This window comes from Corylus avellana, chromosome 4 (genome assembly GCF_965113065.1).
Source record: "Corylus avellana chromosome 4, dhCorAvel1.hap1.2, whole genome shotgun sequence".
NCBI lineage: Eukaryota > Viridiplantae > Streptophyta > Magnoliopsida > Fagales > Betulaceae > Corylus > Corylus avellana.
In genome coordinates this window covers 25,547,061-25,563,238 of record NC_142493.1, presented here as the reverse complement: position 1 = coordinate 25,563,238, position 16,178 = coordinate 25,547,061, and the positions used below count along the sequence as shown (strand labels likewise).

Sequence of the window (16,178 nt, the reverse complement as noted above, 5' to 3'; positions counted from 1 at the left end):
TGTTCCATGTTGTTGTGTTGTGCTGTGCAACTCACCCTTGGGTTCTCTGGTTCGGCAAAGAGGAGAATGAGATGTTGTGCTGTGTTTTGTCCAAAAAAAAAAAAAATTTGTAGCTGTCGTGTTGGAGTGGATTTGTTGCTTCGTCGATCCCACTGTTCTCACCTTCTGGTTCTCTGGTTAGGCAAAGAGGAGAATGAGTGAAATAACTTAGGGAATTTTGGGCATTGAAATATTTTTTCTTAAAAAACCGGTTATCTGGTCCAGATAACTGGGTACAAATTAGAACCGGCCGGTAACTGGGACCCCGATTAATCAGAACCCGATTCCCGATTTCAGTTCCGATTTTCCAAAACTAAGAACTAGGTTCCTCGATTCCGGTCCCTGGTTTTGGCCAAAAACCGAGAAACTAAACCGGATTGACACCCCTAGTGTATATATAAAATGATGTTGTTTTTGTGTTTAAAATTTTAAATATATATATACAAATGTATAAAAATTTAGAAACGATGTCATATGTAGTATGATATTACCGTATTATCATGAAAATGACATCATTTTGATTTTGATTTTTTTAAAAAATTAATTTTTTCTTTTAAAAAGCGATTAGCAATTATTATAGTTATTAATGAATTTTACTAACCGCCTAACCGCCATTCCACCGGTAATTTTTCTTTCACAACCTAGAAAAAGAATCATGTAGCCTTTTTTTTTTTCATTTTTTTTCCTATTCAATTAGGAAAATAAAATAAAACTAGAAAAAGAAGTACTATCGCACTGACATAAGTTTCAGTTAAGCTATACTGATCGAAGAGAAGCAAAATTCTTCTTATGTAGGCCTAATACTTGGTGCTGAATTGATAAAAAAATTAAAAATTAAAAAAAAAAAAAAAAAAAAAGAAGCTAGCGTACGTTAGGTTACCTATTCTACTGTGCTTGACTTTCAGCCCAATATCATTTCTATTTTGTGTGTGAATGTTTAATTTACTTTTTTCTTTCACAACCTAAAAAACAAGTAACCTTTTTTTCTAAATTTTTCCTGTGTGTGTTGAATCTCGCAATGATCAAGTAGCGCCAGGCCATCCTTGGGATTGTTCTAAATTGAAGTCCTTTTTACTAATGATTTTGTGGTTTAGTAGCATTAATTCAAGTAATTTTTCTCTTTTGAAAATGGAGATTATGGATTTCAAGATAATAAATGAAGAAGATTTATAATACACGGTTTTTTTTTTTTTTGGAAAAAATAGTGATCACTTTTTATAGTTTCTACTACTTATTGAATTCTCGTTCTGATCATAAATGCTGTGCCACTCCACTGATGATCATAGATTCCTCCCTTGCGAATTTCTCCAGACCGTTGGAGCGGGGATCTTCTAATTAAACAAGAGAAACTTGTTGCCTCCATCGTATTGAAAGTAAATTATATAGTGATTATGTTGTTAGTACGCTCTTCAATGAAAATTTTCTTCATGTTTTAATCAATTTTTAGTTAAAAGTCATGCGCATATATAGTTGAAAAATCAAATGAATCACCTATTTATTTTCTTTCAAGTATGGATTGTCGGTCAAATTTCATAAAAGTGAATCAACAGACATGGTGTTCTCTTTGATCTTTCCATAAAATATCATCTAATGCATCTCGAAGAAGAATTTAAACCAAAAAAAAGAAAAGAAAAAGAAAAGATCATAATCACAAGAAATACAGACATCTTTCGCCACCTACCAAAACCAAAGCATCTATGAAATACATGTGTCAAAGATGTAAAAGGTCTGGCAACCATATATGCAACCAAAATCAATACTAGTCTCAAACATGGACGTGCGTTGAGAACCATCTGATCTAAAGCCGACCAACCAGGCCATGCATCCTCCTTAATCTTCATTGATGATGATGCGCACTCGTATACATCGAATCACTCTTCCTTGGTACAAACGTTAAACACCATGCACTCCTCTCCGAAAACGACTGACACATACCCCAACTGAAAAGATTATGTGTTTGCAAAATGGGGTTGTGCAGGCATGCAAGAAGTAAACACCTACACCACGAAGAACAAAATTCTCTTCAACCATTCGCCGCGTGCCAAACACCAATCCACCATTTACCCCTATAAATACCACCCCACCCAAGGATGTTCACCATAGCAGAAAGGTAATCACTCCACTACTATGGCTTACTCTTCTTTGCTCTCTCTGAGCCTCTGCTTTTTCGTTCTATTCCATGGCTGCTTTGCTCAGATAGCGCAAGAAACCCAACGACAGCGCCAGCAGCAGCAACGGTTCCAGACCGAATGCCACATTGACAACTTAAACGCTCAAGAACCCACTCAGAGGTTCGAGTCCGAGGCCGGTGTCACCGAATACTGGGACCAGAACGATCAACAATTCCAGTGCGCTGGAGTGGCTCTGGTCCGCCACTTTATCCAACGTAGAGGCCTATTGTTGCCTTCATTCTCCAATGCGCCTCAGCTCATCTATGTTGTCCAAGGCAAGCACTTGTATTTATTTCAAAAATTTAAGCCAAAAAAAATTAATTGATTTACGTTTGGGTTTTTTTTTTTATTATTATTCTAGAATTAAAAATTGCGAAGAGATTTTAAATAAAATTAAAAATTTTGAGTTGAGTAGAGTAGTAGTAGTCTCAAATCAACTAAAAAATAAAAAATAAAAATTGAGAAGAATTATCTACAAAACCTTTATTCTAATAATATGTTATTACTTATTTTAAAAACATTAAAAATATTCACTCAGTCGTTTAATTAATATTTGAACATTTGTACTGATTAAGTTAATCATGATGGATCATTTTTGTTGTCGTCAATGGATGCATGCAGGTAGAGGATTTCAGGGAGCTGTTATCCCAGGTTGTCCTGAGACGTTCCAATCGGATTCTTCATCGCAGGGTAGAGGAGGTCGGAGATCACAACAAAGGGGCAGCGACCAGCACCAGAAGGTTCGACAAATCCGGGAGGGTGACATCCTTGCTCTGCCGGCCGGAATGGCTCATTGGATCTATAATGACGGCGAGTCCCAGCTTGTTTTGGTCTCACTCCTCGACACCTCCAATCAGGCCAACCAGCTCGACGAGAACCCAAGGGTCAGTACCATCAATTAATCACTCCTTAATTATTTATACCTTGACATAATCAAATTAATTAAACAATGAAAACTGGTTAAACATGCAGAAATTCTACCTCGCTGGGAACCCACAACAAGAACAACAACAAGGCCAGAGACAGAGACAGAGATGGGGACAGGAACAGGGACAGAGCCGGGGCCAGGAAGGCAGCCAGCAAAGCGGCGGCAGCAACATCTTTAGTGGCTTCGACCAGGACATTCTGGCGGACTCTTTCAATGTCGAGGACGAGCTGGCGAGGAGGCTACAGAGCCGAGATGATCAGAGAGGAAGAATCGTGTTCGTTCAGGATGAGCTTCAGTTGCTGAGCCCACAACGCCAAGAACAAGAACGCGAAGAGCGACGAGGGGAAAGAGACGACAATGGCGTCGAGGAAACCTTCTGCACGCTCAGGCTCCAACACAACATTGCTGACCCACGAAACGCTGACGTGTACAACCCCCGCGGCGGTCGCCTCACCAGCCTCAACAGCCTCAACCTCCCCATCCTTCGGTACCTCCAACTCAGCGCTGAGCGAGGTGTCCTCTACAACGTAAGAATATATATATATATAGCATAATTAGTATCTGTAAAAGGCAACAATATTGTTTGATTAATTTGTTGAAAATGTACTTGCAGAATGCAATCATGGCACCACACTACAACTTGAACAGCCACAGCGTGATTTTTGCGATTAGAGGCAACGGCAGGATTCAGGTGGTGAGACACGACGGACAGAACATATTTGACGGGGAGCTCCGGGAGGGTCAGGCTCTGACGGTGCCACAGAACTTCGCTGTGATTAAGAAGGCGGGAAGTGAGGGATTCGAGTGGGTGGCTTTCAAGACCAACGACAACGCCTTGAGAAACCCACTCGCCGGAAGGCTGTCTGCCATCCGGGCAATTCCAGAGGATGTGCTAATTAACTCGTACCGCATTAACAGGGAGCAAGCAAGAAGGTTGAAGTTTAGCCGGGACGAGTCGACTGTGTTTAGCTCCGAATCTGCGCAACAGAGGAGGTACTAAGCTTCTGTGCACCCCCAATGTAACTTCATCATCAAAACTTAGTTGTAGTAGTATGAGTAGTACGGAATAAGGCCCTCCAAGGCGTGGGAGGGTAACAAAGCTAGTTTGGTACCATCTACGTTGTACTTGTATGGAAAAGTAACTGCGGGACTGGACGTTTAAAATGTATGAGTTTAATAAAATATTCTCGTTTTCATCTACTTACTATTATTATTATTATTATTTATTTTAGGATATTGGAACTAATATTTTTCCCTTTTTTTTAAGGCATGATCATCTCGTTTTCAATAGTAGTTCAATAGATTGAAAATTACGTTTTATGAAGCAAAAGTTATTAGTTAAATTTTTCTCAACCACTTTTGTGGACGTGTAAAAAAAAACATATCTCATGAGAATTGAAACGGTGATAATTTTCATTGTTATTTCAAAATGAGCGTAGCATTTCTCATTTTTCAAAATTAAAATTGGAAATTTGCAATACATGGGCTCTAGGCACAGAGCGCACACACACGAAATGGGCCTGAAAACCGGCCTAAGCGGGCTGCCCATTAACCTTAATGCATAATGAGCCAGGAATCCAGTACATTTATTTTTGGAAACCTTAAACTCTAGGGATTTTAGCCCAAGAAATTAAAGCATACATATAACTAAACCTTAATCCACCCAGGAGGAAGAGAGGAGAAGAATTTGCTGCGTTCATGAAAATAAGGAATCATTTTCTGCCTAGGTGGCAAGTTGTCTTTGATGATTGGGTGATTCAGAAAATTCTTCGCCCACGAAGTGGTGGCGGGAAATGTGAGTGGGTCCAAAATCTGCATGGACCCAACTTCCTCCCAAACAGGCAGCCAGTAGGAGATCCACCCCAATGCAATGTCCAAATACCCAATGCTCTCCCCTCCGAAAAACTCCTTCCCTTTGATCTCTTCCTCTATCTTTTCCATGGCCTCTATGGCTAATTTCAGTAACCTTTCTTTTTCCTCTCCCAGGGAACACATGGCACCAGCTGAAGCTAACAAAAGCTATTCCAATGAACAGAAAAACAAAACAGACGATATAAAATTATGTAACAGGTGGAATTGGCCGAGCCAGAGAAAATTAAAAAAATATAATAATCCAATTAAGTGATATAGCCATTTGGATGATGCTGCCAAAAAAGCGTATAACTTTTTTTCTATTTGATTTCTTGTTTATTTTCACAATTTTCTCTGTTTATTTTTATTTTTTTTAATAATGTTCTCTTTACGCTGATTTTAATAATCGGAACGAAAACTAAGATAAAAAGTAGAAAAATCATATATTGTGATAATTTTTTTTTATGGAAATCAGGGGGGCCCATCATGTGTCCTTTCAGCTAAAAAGCAACCGCATAAATTATCAAATTAAAGTAGGTGGCCGGAGACAAAGAAAAATGCTTGTAAAAGTAGCGTAGATTAAAGTAGTGTGTTTTGAATTACCTTCTCTTCTCCAAAGCTGGCCCAAAATCGGGCTTTGGCTCTTTCATGAGGATCTTGAGGCAGCAATGGACTCTGTTTCCATGTCTCGTCGATGTATTCAAGAATAACGTACGATTCAGAGATTACTTTCTGGTGGTGCACCAGGACGGGAACTTTTTTGTGAACTGGGTTGAGCTCCAAGAGAAGAGAGCTCTTGTTAAAGATGTCTTCTTCCACGTACTCGTAATCAACACCCTTGAGTTTTAGAGCCCATTCAACCCTCCTGGAATATGGGCTAACCAAAGATCCCAAAAGCTTCACAGTATCATCGCTTGCCATGATCAGATTTAGCTTTGGTTGCTCTGCTCTGTGACCCGCTGGTTCTTATATATATATAATGTTGACAGGTTGAAGTTGTGTGTACAAATCCTCCACTGACTCTGTTGACGTGGGTACCTTACCAATCAATTCAACAAGAGTGGGCTACGCTTGGTTTATAATTCCTCTTGAAATTGGTTGTGTATTTTGTTTCGGAAGAGATAAGAGCGCCGCCGCACCACAATTGGTTGTTTTGTGGTGCGGGTCACGAGCCAAAAAGAAAATAATTTTTTAAAACATTATAAGAATATTTAGCATTTTTTATATTTTTATATTTTTGTATTTTTAAAGTTGATATTTTTAAAATACCAAAAGATTTGAGAGAGATTACAATTGGATTTTGATCCAATAGCTAGGGCCACAAGCACGCGAGTGGCAGAGTGGACGTGAGCATGCGGGGCAGCAGCGAGACGCAGAGAGGCCGTAGAGAGTGGTTCGTTAGAGAGTAGGACTGACGAAAAATGACAAATCTGGATAGAGAACCAGATCTGAGAAAAACCGCTAGTAACAAGGAAGAGGGCGACTATGGCTGGTGGAAGGGCGGAATGGAAGCCAAGTGAGGCGCTTCTGTGGTGGGGCTGGGGAGAGATGGAAAACCGAGTAGCAATCCGAGTAGAGGATCAAGGAACACCAAAAAATAAAAAATAATTAAAAAATAAAATAAAAAAGCACAAAAACAAGAAGAGAAAAAAAGGAGTGGAGAGGAGAGGAGAGGAGGATGGAGGCCATACACCTCCCCAAGTGGCACTCACAAGGAGACGGTGGAGCACCTCCAAGGATGCAGAAAAAAAATATCCACCAAGGGTTTCAGAGAGCTGAGAGAGAAAGAAAAGCAGATTTATACATTAGCATTACCTAATCGACCAATCATTTCATACAGTTTATATACAATTATAAAATGAATAAAATTGCAGCCTTGCCAATTCTTTTAAGCGGCTTTGTAGCTAGATTAATTAATCTGCAGCCATTAGGATGTAGTTATTCTTACAGAATATGTCGGCTTGTCCCAATTTGCTAATGTATAAGAGTCTCGTCTTTTGACTTTTATATATTGAAGTCTCTTATGTTAGAGATAATATGTGGGTTGTCTTACATTGTCCAAGTGAGGAGAAGTTTTGGCTATTTGCTTGTATAAAAGCCTAATCCTCTTGTTCCACATTCCTAAGAATAGAGCTAGCAAAACGGGTAACTGGGTAGATACGATTAGGATCCGTTAAGACCTGTTAAGACTTACGACATGATTACCCTATACATGAACATGACTTATTTAGCTAAACGGGTAGTTCACGTGGTGGTCGCGATTCTAGGCGGAGCAGTCGTACTGGAGGTCGTAAATCTCGTAAGTGTACTCATTGTGTAAGTTATTCAAGAAAAATCACTCAGTGAATTATTGTTGGGATCTACATGGAAAACCCTCTGGTTTAGCCTCCCATCAGATCTCATCACAGGAGGATATCTCTTCATCATCTGGACCATCTTCTACCCCTAGCCAGGCACTTGATTCTGATATGATTGCTATACCGAGAGATAAGTATGCTCAGTTTTTAGCCTATAAGCGGGCCATTCCTCCATCCACGGCTACTCTTGCTCAGTCAGGTACTGCATCTAACTGTCTTTTATCCTCCACTCACGATCAGTGGGTCTTACACGATTATAACACGATAAATATCTGGATAACCCGACAAGACCCACTTAACCTGTTTAAAATAACCGGGTTATACCGAGTTATAGCGTCCCAGATTTTTAAAGTCTTATTTTAGAGATATTTAATTGATGATATATTATTCATATTAGGCAATGATATTTATTTTTGAGGAATTGATCATATGAATATTATAGGAATGAATATTGATTTGGGATCTGATTTTATATGAGAGATTATATTTTGATTATTTTATAGGGTGATTTAAAAGATATAATAATTAAAGTTTGATTAATATATTTTGGATTATGATTATAATAGCTAGTGATTGATTAAAGAGCTTGTGTTGGGATTGCGTTTGAGAAATATAGTTTTTAAATAAAAAAGAGCTTTTGGGCAAAAGCTTCATTTTTAAGCTTTTATCAAAAGTACATTTTGGCCATTTTTAGGTTTTTTGGACCCTTAAATGCGCTTTTAATTTTTTTTACAGAACAAGTACTTTTTTTTTTTTTTTTTTTAAACAGACTTTTTGAGTGTTAAAAACACTTTTAGATCCACCAAACGCAATCCCAAACAAGCCCTAAGAGCCTGTTTGGGATTGCGTTTGAGAAATAGAGCTTTTAAATCAAAAAGAGCTTTTGGGCAAAAACTTCATTTTTAAGCTTTTGCCAAAAGTGCGTTTTGGCCATTTTTAGGCTTTTTAGACCCTTAAAAGGGCTTTTAATTTTTTTATCAAACAAATACTTTTTTTTGTTCAAACGGACTTTCTAAGTGTTAAAAGCATTTTTAAATTCGTCAAACACAATTTCAAACAAACCCTAAACGAAGACATTAGTCAAATTATGATGGGTCAGATTTGGGTAAATATGTACCCAAATTATTCCACTTTTCTTTTTTGTCAATTTTTGACATTACCGACGCTTGTGTCTTCTCCTTTTAGGGTAAAACAAAATAGCACACGGCGTGCTAAATTTTTTTTTTTTTTTGTATTAAAATATTAAAAAAAAAAACTTTTACCATTCCAAAGTTGACAGGGTTTTTCAATTCGAACATCAAAGTTTCAATTTTTGCAATCCACTCTCACAAAGTTCCAATTTTGTTCAATTCGACCAATATTATCCTAAAATTTACATATTGCTCCTGATTATTTTTTATTTTATTTTTTTTTTATGAAGAAAAAAAAAATTAGGGGTGCAAAAATTGCCAGATGGGCGGGCACATAGCCACCCCCGAATATATATATATATATATATATATATATTATTTTTTATAAAAAATAAAATAAAATAAAATTATGAGCAATATGGAAAGTTTTGGATACAATTGGTCAAATTACAAAAATTTGAAACTTTGGGAGTGGATTGCAAAAATTAAAAGTTTGGTATTCGAATTGAAAAACACTACCAACTTTGAGAGAGTAAACTATAATTTTTCCCATTTTTTAAATTTTAGTAATTGGTCAAGTCGTCAACACATCACCAATTTTAAAAACGTGTTAATTTCGACATGTTACTATTTTGTTGAAAATGTACTTGCAGAATGCAATCTTGGCACCACACTACAACTTGAACAGCCACAGCGTGATTTTTGCGATTAGAGGCAATGGCAGGATTCAGGTGGTGAGACACGACGGACAGAACATATTTGACGGGGAGCTCCAGGAGGGTCAAGCTCTGACGGTGCCACAGAACTTTGCTGTGATTAAGAAGGCGGGAAGTGAGGGATTCGAGTGGGTGGCTTTCAAGACCAACAATAACGCCTTGAGAAACCCACTCGCCGGAAGGTTGTCGGCCATCCGGGCAATTCCAGAGGATGTGTTAATTAACTCGTACCGCATTAACAGGGAGCAAGCAAGAAGGTTGAAGTTTAGCCGGGACGAGTCGACTGTGTTTAGCTCCGAATCTGCGCAACGAAGGAGCAGTGGCGGATCCAGGAATTCATTCTACCAGGGACGTCAATAAAAAAAAAAGATATAATGATAAAATAATTTTTTTTGTTCTCTTTATATATTATATTTTTATTATAATATGGTAAATATAATAATAATAAAAAAAAATTATACCACAATATATGTATCACAAAAAGCATCTTAGAAGGGTGTGGAGCTAAAGTTTTAGGATTGGATGTTGATGAAGACATTTTAAAATTTGAATCAACATCTTTTTTCTTAAAAAATGCATCAATTGTTTTTGACTTGCCCATAATGTAATATAAGATTTTCAAAAACCTGAAAAATTATTTATTTATTAGTTTGAATACTTCTCACACTAAACAATTAATGGTTAATGAAACATACTCTAATGATATTTTAATAAAATCATTAGCATATTTCAATAGCTATTAGCCTAAAATGAATAATAAAAAGAACAAATCTGGTATTGACAATAATTTTCTGAAACTCGTTGATACTTGACAAAATCTCAAAGTATATAAAACACGCCTTACAAAAAAAAAATAACAATATTGTTTTAGAATAAGATAAACAAAATGATGAAAATGAGAGATATATTCAAACTAAAAAGCTTAAATTATAACCGAGACAAATTACGGGCGCTGTCATAACCAAGACAAATTAAGGCCTTAATGACTTTAATTATAAACTTTACTTTCAACTTACTCGGTTGGGTACTTGGGTTATGACAGGAAAATGCCAAATATTGATAAATAAACATTAAATTTCTTGACTTTATTTATTATTATTTTTTTTGTAATATGAAACCAAGAAATGAAGAAACCGAAATAAGCTACAGCCAAAGAGGGACAATTGAGTCATTGACAATGCACAAAGAATGAGAGAAACATTAAACACGCATGTGACGCAGTGATTTCGATTCTCCCCAACAGCACAAATACATTGAACTGAGTAAAGGGCGCAACAAACAAAAAAATTAAAAATAAAATATTTGCTATCATCCTCAAATCAATTCTCTTATCCTCACTTTTCTAACTTCTAAGAAATCAAAATATACAACACAAGTTATACAACTGCAGAGGAATGATGATATTCATATACTAACAGAGACACAGAGTCACAGTAGGAGTTTGATCCGTCTCACTGAGTCACCGTCTTGAAGAACTTTGCGACAGCGCACTGCCGCACTCCAACTCTCCGGCCAACTCAAGAGTTTTTCTCTTTTCCTTTTTTTGGGTGATTGTCAACTTAGGGTAAGATAATTTTTTTTTTTTTTTCTTTTGTTTAGCGTTGGAGCTAGCTAGCCTGGAGGACAGAGAGTTTTTTTTCTTTTTTTTTGTAGGAGCGGTACAAAATTTTGTTACCAGGGGCAGTAACAAAATTTTTGCAAAAACTACTTAGAAAAAATTTTAATTTGTTTTCTTACTAGGGAAGCCTGCCCCTAAGTCGCCCCACGTCTCTCCGCCACTGCAGAGGAGGTACTAAGCTTCTGTGCACCCCCAAATGTAACTTCCATCATCAAAACTTAGTAGTAGTAGTATGAGAAGTACGGAATAAGGTCCTCCAAGGCGTGGGAGGGTAACAAAGCTAGTTTGGTACCATCTACGTTGTACTTGTATGTAAAAGTAACTGCGGGAATGGACGTTTAAAATGTATGAGTTTAATAAAATATTCTCGTTTTCATCCCCCCACTATTATTATTATTATTATTTATTTTATGTGATTGGAACTAATATTTTCCCCTTCTTTAAGGCATGATCATCTCGTTTTCAACAGTAGTTCAATCGATTGAAAATTACGTTTTACGAAGTAGAGGTTATTAGTCAAATTTTTCTCAACCTCTTTTGTGGACGTGTAAAAAAAAACATATCTGATGGGAATTGAAACGGTGATAATTTTCAATGTTATTTCAAAATGAGCGTAGCATTTCTCATTTTTCAAAATTGAAATTGCAAATTTGCAATACATGGGCTCTAGGCACAGAGCGCACACACACGAAATGGGCCTGAAAACCGGCCTAAGCGGGCTGCCCATTAACCTTAATGCATAATGAGCTAGGAATCCAGTACGTTTATTTTTCGAAACCTTAAACTCTAGGGATTTTAGCACAAGAAATTAAAGCATACATATATCTAAATCTTAATCCACCCAGGAGGAAGAGAGGAGAAGAATTTGCTGCGTTCATGAAAATAAGGAATCATTTTCTGCCTAGGTGGCAAGTTGTCTTTGATGATTGGGTGATTCAGAAAATTCTTCGCCCATGAAGTGGTGGCGGGAAATGTGAGTGGGTCCAAAATCTGCATGGACCCAACTTCCTCCCAAACAGGCAGCCAGTAGGAGATCCACCCCAATGCAACGTCCAAATACCCAATGCTCTCCCCTCCGAAAAACTCCTTCCCTTTGATCTCTTCCTCTATCTTTTCCATGGCCTCTATTGCTAATTTCAGTAACCTTTCTTTTTCCTCTCCCAGGGACCACATAGCACCAGATGAAGCTAACAAAAGCTATTCCAATGAACAGAAAAACAAAACAGATGATATAAAATTATGTAACAGGTGGAATTGGCCGAGCCAGAGAAAATTAAAAAATATAATAATCCAATTAAGTGATATAGCCATTTGGATGATGCTGCCAAAAAAGTGTATAACTTTTTTTCTATTTGATTTCTTGTTTATTTTTATTTTTTTAATAATGTTTTCTTTACGCTGATTTTAATAATCGGAACGAAAACTAAGATAAAAAGTAGAAAAATCAGATATTGTGATAATTTTTTTTTTTTATAGAAATCAGGGCCCATCATGTGTCCTTTCAGCCAAAAAGCAACCACATAAATTATCAAATTAAAGTAGGTGGCCGGAGACAAAGAAAAATGCTTGTAAAAGTAGCGTAGATTAAAGTAGTGTGTTTTGAATTACCTTCTCTTCTCCAAATCTGGCCCAAAATCGGGCTTTGGCTCTTTCATGAGGATCTTGAGGCAGCAATGGACTCTGTTTCCATGTCTCGTCGATGTATTCGAGAATAACGTACGATTCAGAGATTACTTTCTGGTGGTGCACCAGGACGGGAACCTTTTTGTGAACTGGGTTGAGCTCCAAGAGAAGAGAGCTCTTGTTAAAGATGTCTTCTTCCACGTACTCGTAATCAACACCCTTGAGTTTCAGAGCCCACTCAACCCTTATGGAAAATGGGCTAGCCCAAAATCCCAAAAGCTTCACAGTATCCTCGCTTGCCATGATCAGATTTAGCTGTGGTTGCTCTGCTCTGTGACCCGCTGGTTCTTATCTATATATAATGCTGACAGATTGAAGTTGCGTGTACAAATCCTCCACCCACTCTGTTGACGTGGGTGCCTTGACCAATCAATTCAACAAGAGTGGGCTACGCTTGGTTTATAATTCCTTTTGAAATTAATTGTGCATTGAGTTTCGGAAGAGATAAAAGCGCCACCCGCAAACCTTCTGTTTTGTGGTGCGGCCCAAGAGTGAAAAAAATTAGAGGGCCCTATTATGCGGTCCATCCGTAAACTCCATCTTTTTTAACATCCAATAATTGATTGATGTGTCATCTTATTACACAAATATACAATATAACTGAAATACGGTCAACACCTATTAAATTCCTCTTCTCTTTAATAAATCGAACCCATCAAAAAAGGAAATAAAAAATTAGGAGTGTCAAAAATTACCGGAAAACTAGAACTGGAACCATAAAATTAGGAAACTGGGAACCAGGAAACCGGGGACCCAGTTTCGGTTCCGGTTTGAAAAATCCAAAAACCGGGTACCCCGGTTCCGGTACCCGGTTTTTACCGGGAATACCGGAACCGGGTTTATATATATATATATATATATATATATATATATATATTAATTTTTTTATGCTTAGGATAATCTCTATGAATATTTTTTAATGTTTTTAATTTATATATATATATATATATATTTTTTTTAATATAATATATATTATATTAAAAACATTGATTTTTTAGGTTTATTTTTTAATTATTTGGAATAATCACAACAAAGCCTCTTTAATTTAGACAAAAAGACTAATAGATTTTTAAAAAAAAATGAGTCAACTTATGAAAAAAAAAAAAAAAAAAAAAGGGCTTATTTTAGGCCCAACATCTAAAATAAGCCCAAAAACCAATTTTCTTAAAAAACCGGTTACCGGACTAGGTAAAACTGGAACCAGTCAGTAATGGGGACCCCGGTTAACCGGGGTCCTTGTTCCGGTTCCGGTTTCCCAAAACCAAGAACTGGGGTACCCCGGTTCCAGTTTTGGCCAAAAACCGAGAAACCGGACCAGGTTGACACCCCTATCAAAAATACTCTTCCTCTTCTCTCAGAAACACCATCTCTTTCACCAAGATGGATCTCCCTCTCAGCAGCTTTCGTTCATGGGTTTCGAATTTGTGGCGCACACGAATGGGTTTCGTCAATTTTTCCATATACAGAATGGGTTGCAGTGCACACGAATGGTTCTCGCCAGACCCACGGCGAACGCCCAGCAGCGTTTTGGGTTGGCGAACGACGTGGGTCTGGCAGCTTAAGAAATTTTCTTTGTTGATTTTGTTGGGTCTCTCTTGATTTGGAGTTTGGGTTTTGTTTTTTCTGGTATGGCTGATTGGGGTTGTGTTTTTTCTGGTCTGGCTGAACGCCCAGCAGACCCACGCCGGGATGCTGGCCGGCGCCGGTGTCTAGTTGTGGGTTTGCTGGCAGCGGGGCAGGTGGATCGAGACCAAGCGTGCGCACCTAAAATTTTTGAGACCAAGTGGGGACCAAGGAGAAGTTGAGCTTCAAAGGGATTGTCATATGTATTAGCCATTTTTCTGAGTTGATTTGAGTTGTAGGAATATGTATTAGCCATTGTGAATTTTGTTAAGAAAAGTTTTGTGCAGATGAGTCGAATTGTTTGAATGAATGACTGAGTATTGATTCGGTTGAAATTGATTATGGTTTGGTACAAAAACAATAGAAAGGGGCAATGGATTGCTTATGAGAGAATCTAGGCAATTATTTTAAGTTTGCCTTCACAAGGGACACACTGCAACTTTTCTCTCTAGTGTTTTACAATGAAAGCCAATTCTTGTTGAACGTGTTATTACAATGCAACAAGTACAAGTATTAGATCCGATCATCAAAGACAATGGCCAATGCTAATGGAGTGGGAGGCCATACCAAAGACAATGGCCAATGCTAATGGCCAATCCAAGCAGTACAGAAACAATAGAAAACAGCAAAGCCTTATAATTTAATTAAGCAAAACAGATTAAAATGGTGCACAATTTGATGGAATTCAAGCCAAACTCACAATATCACTCCAAACTCACAATATTACTCCAGAATCACCATATTCAAGCCAAATTACACTCCAAAGTCACAATATCACTCCAGACTCACCATATCAAGCCAATCTGTTTCTATCTATTTTTAGCATGCATAGCCAAACTCCAAAGTCAAACACAACTAGAGAAAATCAAAGCAACTTGAGGGAGCTCCATAGGTGTTGTTCCTATCTACACCAATATCAGCCGTATACGATGAAGAATCTATTTTTCTCTATAAGCCAATACAGGGAGATTTAGAAGATGAAAAGCTTCTTGATTTTTTTTTTCTTAAAAAATGAGTCACGAAACCTTGTTTTTTCTTAGAAGGGTCACTGCCGTTTCCACAAAAAAAGCAAAATTTTTTTAGAAGAGCTCTGCCAGACCCATCCTGGGTCACTACCGTTTCCGCGAAAAAACCAAAATTTTCTCTAACGGTTCGCCAGCGATGGTTTGCGAAAAATCCTGTGCTTTCTTCAATGCTTGTGTTTTTGGTTATGACAAAAGAAATCAAAGGAAGTCTGATTTCTTTCTGGTTTTCCAGAAGGTGAAAATGTAGAGAGAGAAAGAAAGATGAACCATTTCGGTGCTGAGGATGAACCATCGGTGAAGATGCACCAGAGAAAGAAAGAAAAAGGGATCAAGATCTCAGCAATAGCTAAGAAATTGCTGAAGAGTTTTTTTTAAAAAAAATCTGGACCGTTGGATGAAATTCAACGGTCTAAATCTCGCCACGTGTTCCATTCAAAAAACATAATAAAATATTATATATATTTTAAAAAATAAATATAAAATAAAATAATAAAAAATTAATTTAATAATATGGGGTGGCTGGCCACCCCATGCCAACCACGGGGGTGGCCGACCCCCATGGCCCTAAGGGGTGGTTCGGCCACCCCCTAGGGCAAAACCCAAAAACAAATTTTTTTTTTTGGGTTTGGCCCTAGGGGGTGGCCGAACCACCCCCTAGGGCCATGGGGGTGGCGCCAGTGACACCCCAAGGGCCGGTTGGGGGTGGCGCCAGCGACCCCCCAAGGGCCAGTTGGGGGTGGCCGGCGCCACCCCACGGCCTAGGGGGTGGTTCGGCCACCCCCTAGGGCCAAACCCAAAAAAAAAATTTTGGGGGTGGCCATGGCCCTAGGGGGTGGTTCGGCCACCCCCTAGGGCCAAACCCAAAAACAATTTTTTTTGGGTTTGGCCCTTGTGGGTGGCCGGCCACCTCCTATGGGGGAAAATGCGGTGGATATTATTAAATTAATTTTTTAATATTTTATTATATATATTTTTTTAAAAAAATATATATAATATTTTATTATATTTTTTTAATGGGACACGTGGCGAGATTTAAA

General features: G+C 37.9%; 3 protein-coding genes and 1 pseudogene across 3 annotated transcripts; 2 read left to right on the top strand and 2 right to left on the bottom strand.

Moving 5' to 3' along the window:
* The first annotated feature begins 2,123 nt into the window (after positions 1-2,123).
* Positions 2,124-4,333, top strand: LOC132179239 (11S globulin seed storage protein Jug r 4-like). Its single transcript, XM_059591909.2, has 4 exons — positions 2,124-2,485; positions 2,832-3,094; positions 3,183-3,665; positions 3,752-4,333. Exons 1-4 carry the CDS (start codon positions 2,167-2,169, stop codon positions 4,136-4,138), a joined length of 1,452 nt encoding a protein of 483 aa, XP_059447892.2. The 5' UTR covers positions 2,124-2,166; the 3' UTR covers positions 4,139-4,333.
* A 221-nt stretch (positions 4,334-4,554) lies between these two features.
* On the bottom strand, positions 4,555-5,910 carry LOC148586510 (putative glutathione S-transferase). Its single transcript, XM_088515388.1, has 2 exons — positions 5,593-5,910; positions 4,555-5,157 (listed from the first exon to the last, which is right to left on the bottom strand). The coding sequence occupies exons 1-2, from the start codon at positions 5,908-5,910 to the stop codon at positions 4,786-4,788; spliced, it is 690 nt and encodes a 229-aa protein (XP_088371514.1). The 3' UTR covers positions 4,555-4,785.
* Positions 5,911-9,117: 3,207 nt separating this feature from the next.
* LOC132178286 (11S globulin seed storage protein 1 pseudogene) lies at positions 9,118-9,552 on the top strand (annotated as a pseudogene).
* Positions 9,553-11,503: 1,951 nt separating this feature from the next.
* On the bottom strand, positions 11,504-12,780 carry LOC132179080 (putative glutathione S-transferase). Its single transcript, XM_088515216.1, has 2 exons — positions 12,419-12,780; positions 11,504-12,007 (listed from the first exon to the last, which is right to left on the bottom strand). Exons 1-2 carry the CDS (start codon positions 12,734-12,736, stop codon positions 11,636-11,638), a joined length of 690 nt encoding a protein of 229 aa, XP_088371342.1. The 5' UTR covers positions 12,737-12,780; the 3' UTR covers positions 11,504-11,635.
* Positions 12,781-16,178: the final 3,398 nt, after the last annotated feature.